At 37.4% G+C, this 9,843-nt stretch overlaps 1 protein-coding gene across 3 annotated transcripts in view; it reads left to right on the top strand.

Annotated features, from left to right (window-relative positions):
* The window catches only part of KIAA1328 (KIAA1328 ortholog), a 167,000-nt gene that overhangs the window by 1,555 nt on the left and 155,602 nt on the right, over window positions 1-9,843 (top strand). The window contains exons 1-3 of one of the 3 annotated variants that reach the window (XM_014540588.1): window positions 2,077-2,198; window positions 6,275-6,310; window positions 6,993-7,135. In XM_014540588.1, the coding sequence (XP_014396074.1) occupies window positions 2,153-2,198; window positions 6,275-6,310; window positions 6,993-7,135 (225 nt within the window). In that variant the 5' untranslated portion in view covers window positions 2,077-2,152. Of the gene's footprint in view, window positions 1-2,076; window positions 2,199-6,272; window positions 6,334-6,992; window positions 7,136-9,843 lie in introns of those variants that run through there. The other 2 variants (XM_014540589.1, XM_014540590.1) reach the window with 2 other exon arrangements.

The raw sequence follows: 9,843 nt of genomic DNA, 5'->3' as shown, positions 1-9,843 counted from the left end.
TGGGGCGATGGCCTGCGGTCGTGCCCTGCCTGGGGCTGGGGGGACACCACCCTCGGTGACCTCGGGCCAGCTGTGCGCAGCCAGCTTGCGGAGGAGGGAAAGGTTCTGGGTGGTCAGGGGGGCCTTTTTGTCTTGTTTTAGCCTTGTCCATGGTCTCCGCTGTGTAGGAGGATGTCAGGATCTTGTTGGATTCTAGGCCTGTCAGTGACGATTTGTTTTCACTCTGGGATTTTCCTAGAAGTGTGGGGCTTGCTTTCCGCGGAGACGCGGTCTGGTGGCGCTGGCTGTGGAATCAGCTGCCCCTCATCGCGCCTGGATGTCGTGTTGGTCTACACATAGTTTGCAGGTCACCACGAGCAGGAGGAAAGTTCTTGGATTGTTTGGGGTAGAGCTTTTACTCCCCCCCCCCCCCCCCCCCCACAGATGCATCATCAGTGGCTGTGATGGGAGGTGTGACGTAAGTGGTTCTTTCCCGGGGTTGGGTAGCCTGTTCCAGCCTGAGCTTTGGTCCTGGTCATTGACTCCGTCCGTGTTCCTTAGAAGAGTGTTACTCGGAAAGCAAGGCAATCAAATCAGTGCATTGGGTGCCTGCGGAGGCGAGTGGTTTCTTCTGTTTGCTTGGACTGGTGATAGCATTGTTAGAGGCATGGCTGTTAACTTTGTGTATTCTTTGCACATCCCACTGAGCTCCCAGTGAAACTTACAAAATTCTATCACCAGTCCCCCTTATTTGAGTTACTAGGATTAACAAGGCGTATTTTTGCATTCCGTGCTGTTAGGTGCTTAGCGTTTAGCACTTGTCTCAGATAGGTTAGTGAGACTCAAAGTATTATACCCGCACTGTGGATGAAAGCACGCTAGTGCACTGTGCAAATTAAGTATTTTTCCTTCACCTGTCAATAAGGATGCAAAGAGAATATGTGCATTGAGAACTGAGCTGAATTAAGAAGTCAGGAAATTGGGATGAGTCTTTTTCTCTTGAAACACTGCCTCTGCCATGACAATTTTGTGATAGAGGAGATATTTGAAGTTTATTAACTTATAATGTGCTTCTTCAGTTTAATCACATTCATAACCACATATGACCAATGGTGTCGTTCTGATACAGAGTAAATGGTTTTGGGGGGAAGGGAGACAATCTGCTACAGTGGTACTGATTAAGTTATTAGGTATATAAATGAATCTATGTTCTTGGACTCAGCAACCCTCTACTCTCACTTAATTCATGTAGTCCTATTGCTCCCTATTTCATATAGAAGTTACATATCTTCCCTTTTCTCTTAAATTCTCCCTTTCTCTCTCTCTCTCTCTCTCTCTCTCTCTCTATATATATATATATATAAAGCCTAAGCGACCGTTCGACCGGTAGCTATGATGCACACTGACCACCAGGGGGCAGATGCTCAATGCAGGAGTTGCCAAGCTGCAGTGACTTGGCAGCTGCACTTCTCTGGTGATGCATCCAGAAACAGAGAGGAGGGAGCCCGATTCTGGGGTGCATCACATGAGAACCACCCTCTCGCAATACAGGACCCCTCAGGGGATGTGGAGAGCCTGAATCCCACAGGCCAGGCCAAGGGACCCCACTGGTGCACGAATCCGTGCACCAGGCCTCTAGTATTTATATAAAATACTATCTTCCCATTGAACATAAAGAATTGAAATTGTATGGGGAAAATGATGGTGATTACATCCTATAGAAATTCAGGTATTTGAAAGGGATTGAAAGTTTACCAGTATCATCTGTTTCCCCAGGTTATCCAACATTTAGCCTCAAATATTTTCATTTTATATTTCCATAGGACTTAAAAGCAATATCAAATGTGAATGTGTTCCTGATTTTCACTAAAAAAGCATTAACGATAGTTATGAATCATTTCGTTTAGTCATGTGTCTTTGTATCATAATCTCTTCTTGTCACAGACTTCCCAGACCACCCCAAAAACTTTATAGTAGAACTTTCAGTAGAAAAAGACCAAAAAGTATTTATCTGTAATCTGGAATTCTTTTCTCACCTTTGAAAGATTGTTCAGTGCTTCCCCTAAACAACTAGAGAAGTGTGATTGAGAGATTTCCCATCCTAGATGTTTCCATCATGTGAGAACAGATCATCTGTGACTGAATGTCATCTTTTCTTTTTTAATGTTGAGTTATGCATCTCCTGCACAGTATGATTCAGCAGTGCTGTTTTGTACAAGGTATGTCTTTGTACCCAATGTGTAAACAATGGACATGCCATGTTAACTATGTGTTAAATCTGCAAGTAAAATTATGCCCCTTCAGCCTTAAACTGTTTTCCTGCTTTGTTATAGTTCCTGGTAATATCAGAAGTTAGTGTTTCTGCAGTGTTTAAATTTGATTGCTTAAATGCTCTCAAGTGTACTATCATTAACAGTATTAGTAACTTGATATTAACAAATATGAACTATAAGAGACCTGGTCAAAACTTTGCAGTATCTATAATACTTGCCATTGACTTTCAATTACAAATAGACAAAGACTTAATGTTTATTCTTGAAATAATATACAAGCATACCTTGGAGATATTGTGGGTGCAGTTCCAGACCACTGTGTATTGCAATAAAGCCAGTTGTAATCTTTTTTTCTGGAGGAGGCCCTTAACCTTCAGTTTGTTAAAAAAAAAAAAAAGCAATTATCTGTGAAGCACAATAGAGTAAAGTACAATAAAATGAGGTATGCCTGTACTAACCAGGAAAGTCATGTGGTCAGTAATAATTACATATGTGTACATATGTTGCTGGTTAGTGATTCAAGCTCAAAGGTTAGAGGAGAGTGGACAGTACTACATTTATTTCCTTCAGGTCCTGGTCATCTGGGATGGACATGCTGTTTCCCCTCTACCACTTCTGCCTTGGGTTTCTAACTTCTGCATTAATTCTGCAATTTGATATCAGCATTAAGGATACTTTCTAATTTGCTGTACGTGTCTTATTGAGGTGCTTCTAAAGAAACCAAAGTAGAATTATAATGTGGCATATAGAACCCAATAAGTGGTCTTATATGAGTTTGTTATATATTTTGTTTTTTTGACTTTCCCATAAGCTGTATGCTTGTTGGGAATCTCTATTTGAAGAAGGTAAATATTTGGGTTCTTAAGATAATATAAAGATAGGTTAGAAATGATTAGAAAAGTTAGGTAGGATGGAGGCAATTTCAAATATGTTTAGTCTTATTATTTTTAAAAATTTTTGTTAAGATCAGTTTATTTAGCATTTTTTATATTGAAACCAAATTTATCATGGATGTAGCTAATGGGTTTTACCTGAATATTTTTAATGAGTTAAGGAAAGAAAGATAACACTGAAGCTTTTGGACAATGCCTTATAAAATTAAATGTCTGTTTCATTCTTTACTATGAGCCAGGCATTCTATGATGTTTGCAGATACAACATTGAGCAAAAGATGAAAATCTTCACCTGCTTGGTGCTTCCGTTTTGGTGATATGAAATGAGTAAAATATACTAGTATATGATAATGGGTGCTATGGAGAAAAATAAAGCTGGGAAGGGCTAGCTATCATGGGGGTTTTTTGTCTCTGTTTTTATGCCAGTATCATACTTTTTGATTATTATAACTTTGTATTATAGTTTAAAATCAGAAAGTGTTATGTCTCTAGCTTGTCCGCAGGCCGACGCTCTATCCACTGAGCCAAACCGATTTCGGCATACTTTTTGATTATTATAACTTTGTAATATAGTTTAAAATCAGAAAGTGTTATGTCTCTAGCTTTGTTCTTTTTTCTTAAGGTTGTGGCTATTCGAGGTCTTTTGAGGTTCTTTACTAATTTTAGGATTGTTATGCCATTGGAATTTGATAAGGATTGCATTAAATCTATAGATGGCTTTGGGTAGTATGGATATCTTTAACAGTATTCTTCTAATCCATTAGCATGAAATATCTTTCCATTTATTTTGTGTCTTCTTCAATTTCTTTTATCAACATCTTATAATTTTCAGTGTACTGGTCTTTCACCTCCTTGGTTAAATTTGTTTCTAGGTTTTTTTGTTTTTGTTTTTTTTTTGAGGCAGCTGTAAATGGGATTGCTTTCTTAATTTCTGTGGCATTTCATTATTAGTGTATAGAAATGCAGTAGAATTTTGTATATTGGTTTTGTATCCTGCAACTTTACTGATTTTGTTCAGTAGTTTTAACAGTTTTTGAGGTGGAGTCTTTATAATGTCAGCTGCAAATAGAAGCTTGTGGAAGGTCTCTACAGTTTTTTGTTTGTTTTCTTTTTTTAAAACATATTTTTATTGATTTCAGGGAGAGGAAGGAAGAGGGAGAGAGAGAGATAGAAACATAATGATGAGAGAGAATCATTGATCTGCTGCCTCCCGCACACCCCCTACTGAGGATTAAGCCTGCAACCCGGGCATGTTCCCTGACCGGGAATCAAACCCTGATCTCCTGGTTCATAGGTTGATGCTCAACCACTTAGCCACGCCGGCTGGGCTGTTTGTTTGTTTTCTTAGGATACAAAGTTATTAGTTGGTAGTAAGGATGAGGAAGTGGTGTTAAGATTTGAGCAAAGAGGAAACTATAATATACTTGTTGAGTTTTCAAATCAAGGTGCGGCTGAATGGAGCACCCAGTAGTTGGTTTTTCCAGTTGTGAGCAAGTTTATTTGTGAATGATCTACGGAAATGTAGTAGTCTTTTTTTCCAGGACTCAGTTATGTTAGTTCATAGGTCATCCTTGGAGAATAGTCTGCACATTCATCATTATTGTATCTTCTAATTGAAGACAGTGTCATATGGAACAAATACTGAATCATCTTGGATTTCCCCCCCTGGGTTCTTTATTCCATATGTATATTTCCAACAGTAAATAGTTAAATATGTATTGAGCACCTACTGTGTGTGCTAGTCCCAACAGATATCTATATCTATATCTATCTATCTATCTATCTATCTATCTATCTATCTATCTATATCTCCCCCCCCCCCAAAGAATCAGTTTTTGCTGTCAAATAGAGCCTGCACAATGTCATTTTGTAAGGTCTTTTATAGCTTGGGTGTTAGTGAATCTATAAATTCTCTGTTCCTGTGTTAGTTGCTCTCAGTTTTCTTGGAGTGGTGGTGTCTAATTTTTTGTATGCTTTCTTGTCTTACGTGCCTCTTAAACTACCAGCTCCATCCCTGAGATTTGAGGGAATTTGAAGTTTAGGGGCACTAGTTGTCAGCCAAAACCTTAAAGCTGTAAGAGTGTATATGCTGCTCTGGAAAGCGATTAGAAACCAGCTGGCAGCTCAAGCTAGACATCATCTCTGCATTCCCAAATTCCTATAGGGATCCTTGGCATATCTAATCAGCATTTTCTGAAAAGACTCCATTACTAAGGTTGATCATGAGCTGAAATACATGGACTTTTTGAACATGTTATTAAATCTACTGTTTTACTCTATCCTTTGCCTGAAAGGAAATAGCTCATAATTGATTTGTCTGGAAATCTTGGAAAGAAAACATTTTATCAAAGAACAGAGAAGTTTGGAATGTTCTAGGTCATTGGAAAAAATGTTCAGATGCTTCTTTCTGACAAGTGTTAAACTGTACAGATATCTGGATTTCGATATGGTTCTGAGTAAAATTTTGTTTCTGGAAAGAATACTTTTTTATTGTAATGGTTGTCTTCTAAAGCAGTGTTATGATCTTAGTAGCTTCTCTAAATTTCTCCTCTTGAAATTAACAATACTGTAGTTCTTTTTGTCTTAAATTTCTTCCACTTGTTAAATAGTAGGACCTTGTGGGACATTTCACATATGCACTACGAAGAATAAAAAATGCCTTTGTGTTTGTATGATTGACTTGCCCTCAAGCAGTGTTTGTTTTTCAAAGATAAAGCTCATTTTGAAATTATTTATTCATGCCTAAAATAACTTTTCAGTTTTCCAGTAATGAGCAAACTGGAGCACTGAACTCTTAGTTTGCAAAGGCAATGAAATGAAAGGCACAGCAGAATTTATAGTATAGGATATCTCACTTGGGAATAAGCATGAATAAACGTTTTATAGAACAAGGCCTTCCAAAACTTTTATAAAATATATAGTTGTGACTATATAAAAATGAACTTTAAAATAATATTAACTTTGCTGCATTAATTCAATTACTTTGCTTTCTAGTGTTACTTTTAAAAAACTAGTTATAAATTCCAAGGTCAAATAGAAATTACAAATTATAACAAAAGCACAGAACCGAAGCAGCATTTGGATAACGGACAATCTTTCCTAGTATTTTCCTTCATGTCTTCTGCATAGTTTCTGATGAAGAACAATCAGTAGTATATGTTCCAGGTATGATTTTCTATGTTAATTTGGTAAGCTTCCTTTGCTTCTTAAGTGTTAAGAGAAAGATGAAACATTAGGACAACTTTGCAGTTATAACTGAATGTGGTACAGTTCATTAGAACCTAAAATAAAATAAAATAAAATAAAATAAAATAAAATAAAGGAACCCTATTAGGGTTCAAAACACTGCCTTATACTTTATGTATTAGGGAGTAAGAGATTTTCTTTTTTTTTATTATAAATAAGAGCCTAAATTTAATATTTCAAATAAAAGTGTGGAAACTTCTTGACATAGAGTTTATGCAATAGACTCTTTAAAGTTTAGTGGTTATTACAGATGAGCAGTAAAACTGGACTATTGAAAGTACCCCAATTATGTGACAAATCAGGTCTTTAATTTCCCTAAGTGAGTGTATTTGTGGCATGTTTTAATTTGTTGGTTTCAATATGACATATGAATGTGCCAGCACCTTTTAAAAATATTTCAGTTGAATCTTAATGTATTCAAAATATAATTTTTTCATGATTTATTATTTATTAAGAGAGCCTTAAGATGAAGTTAAGAGTTTTCTATATCACATCCTATAAAATAGAGGATATTAATGGAGAGGTTGATTGGGGGGTGGGGGGGAAGCTTAAGAGAATGAGAAGATATAATTTTGAAATCTTACTTGATGCAAATCCTTAGGGATTTCTACAGAAGGAAATATCCGATCAAGACACAAGTCAATGAGTCCAAAAGCTAATGTTAAACTTAAGACTTCCAAGGTGACTGCTGCTTCAATCTCCATGGAGTCTTTAAAGGGTGCAGGAGATTCCGTAAATGAACAGGTCAGTAATTTATTTGTTTTCTCATTCTACAATTTTTTATAAATGTTGATCATTTACTAATTTTTCTTTGCCGACTGTCAATTGGTGGCTGTTGGTGCCAATTCAATGCCAACAGGAATTCCTGATTTGGGTTGCAATGAAGAAAACAGCAATAGTGCGAAACAGCTCAGTTGCGATACATCAGAGCTATGAAAACAGCATGGCTGTGGAACAGCTGCGTAGTGTTATAGCTCAGTTAGAAGCAGCAGGGCTGTGAAGAGGTAGTGGGCAGAGTGGCCCTGGGGGGAGGCCCTTTTGGGTGAGGCCATTCTAGGCGAGGCAGTTCTGCTCTATTCTGGTCTTTTCTACCTGCTTAGGTCCACTTCACCCTGCGCCAGTCATCTCTGCTCTACTCTGCTCTGGTTAGACATCTTTGGGGTTTCACCTCCAGCCTGAGAAACGCAGTTTTCAATCTTAGGTGGAAATGGAAAGTGCATTCCCAGAGCCAGAAGGGAGCTGATTTAAAAAGACTGAAGTCCCCACCCGTGGTCCCTGATTGGTCTGTCCTCATGCAAATAAGGACTCCAAATACTCACAGTATTGGTCCAAAAGTACTGTCCTGATTGGTTAGGATGGAGTTGCTCTAATTGGGTGGCAGAGCTGTTGAAGGTGATACAACTAGGTCATTGGAGTTAGCCTAGGAAGCTTCAGCCCACTTGGTTAAAACAGGATTCCAGGAACTCCCCTATGAGGGGCGGCTCAGATGGCAGAAACTCAGTGCAGGAAGCAGGAAGCTTAGTGCAGGCTTCTCCCTGAAGTGCAGTTCTTATGCGAGGCCCCTGTTCAGAAATGACTGCTAGGCTCTGTTTTTTTATTTGTTTGTTATTGTTTTTAATTTAAGCTCAGTTAAGCCACCATGAGTTCTTGGTAGGGTATCTTCTTTCTCAGGGACCACATGACCAATAACTGATGTATATGGGTAGATGATTTATACGCATTCTGAAAAGCTACAGAGGATTCTTGAATGTTTTGATGATGCTTGGTATGAATATAAAGTGTTTAGCTCCAAAATATTTGGGCTTGCTTTAAATCTTAGTTAAGAAAATGTATTATCTTGGTATGTCTCAAAAGACCTACATTCTGATCTGTGTGGAGTTAGTAAATCAAATCCACAGCAACTGTATTTTGGTTAGGTGTCCTTTATGATTTCTGTTCATTTGCATTTGTTAGTTAATGATGAATAAGCCCTAAAATATAAGAAAGATGTTTTCATTAAAAGAAAATTAGCCTGCATTATTATTGTTGTTGTTATTATTTTCTTCCATTGGAAAATAATATCATAACGAGTTTTTCTGTAAAGAGCCAGATAGTAAATACTTTAGCTTTTATGAGCCCCATTGTGTCTTTCTCAAGTGTTCAGCTCTGCCACTGTCCTGTGGATAGAGCCATATATGTATCAGTGTGTAAATGAATGTGCATGGCTGCATTTTAATAAACAGGGGATGGGCCAGATTTGGCTTGTAGCTATTGTTTACCGACCACTGTCCAAATATATTTGGTTTTTAAAGAATATTTAATTTTATAGTTTTTTGAAACCTTATATAAATGAGCTTATACTTTGTATAGTGTGTGATTTGCATTTTTACTCAACATTATGTTCATGAGATTTATTTATGTTGTATATAGTTATATTTCATTTTTTTCACTGATATTTCAGTTAGGGTTTAGTCATTTATTTTAACTGAAAATACTAAATACTTGCTACATTGGTGCTGAAGAACTGAAAAGGCAAAAAGAAAACACTCAGTTATCTCTAAGAAACAGTTACCATTTCTAGGGCTGGGAGAACAGATGGAACAAGTTGGAATTATTAAATTGTGGAAGCTTTGAGGATGAACCCCTCAGAACTGGAACTTGGACTCTGGCGATGGGGAACCAGCCTGACTGCTGTCCCTGAGGAAACAAGATAAAGAAAGGCTGGTTCAGTGAGGGCACAAAAAATTGCAAAATAGAATCAGCTGTTCTTGCCAGGGCTGAGACTGGCCGGAAAAGGAAGCAAATAGGAAGGAACGTGTCCTTTCTCTCTCTAACAACCCCTGGTCCCCTTCTAGTAGTTCTTCCTATTCGCAGAGTTTAACAGAGAGTCATGTGGCAAAGAAGAAATGAGGTGTCCAGAGACTCAGCCCCAGGGTCACCAAACAGAGCGTGGAAGGGTGGGTTTGAAGATGAAAGTCAGTAGCATAGCAACCAGTACCTATGGAATTCCATTGAATAAATATATCACAGTGAAATCATTCTCTAGTGAATAAAACATGATTCTCAGGTTTTTGCTGTTAAACACAATGCTGCTAAAATCTTTTGTTTGGTTTATATTTACTGCACCTTTACTGAAATGTCTTTTCATGGGTTATCAGCAGCTTCTCCCATTGTAAATCCAGTGACATCAATTCACATTCTATTAGCTTTTTCAGTCATTTGCACTAAGCCCACACTTTTCTTGAAACTTTTTCTTTTCTTTTCTTTCCCCCACAATATTTTATGCTTCCGATTCCCCTCTTGTTCTTTTAGACATACATTTTTTTCTTGGGTTTGTAGATGATTTTTAAAAACTAATATTTTTCTTAACTTTAAGGAAAACTTTAAAATAAAAATATAATGAAAATAATAAAAATCTAAACATCCTCCATAATATCATATAGCTAAATTTTAAATCTTAGTTTTTCTCTGAC

Source organism: Myotis brandtii, unplaced genomic scaffold (assembly GCF_000412655.1).
Source record: "Myotis brandtii unplaced genomic scaffold, ASM41265v1 scaffold248, whole genome shotgun sequence".
Classification (NCBI taxonomy): Eukaryota; Metazoa; Chordata; class Mammalia; order Chiroptera; family Vespertilionidae; genus Myotis; species Myotis brandtii.
Note: the sequence above shows the minus strand (reverse complement) of the source record. Positions and strands in the feature narration are given on the sequence as shown.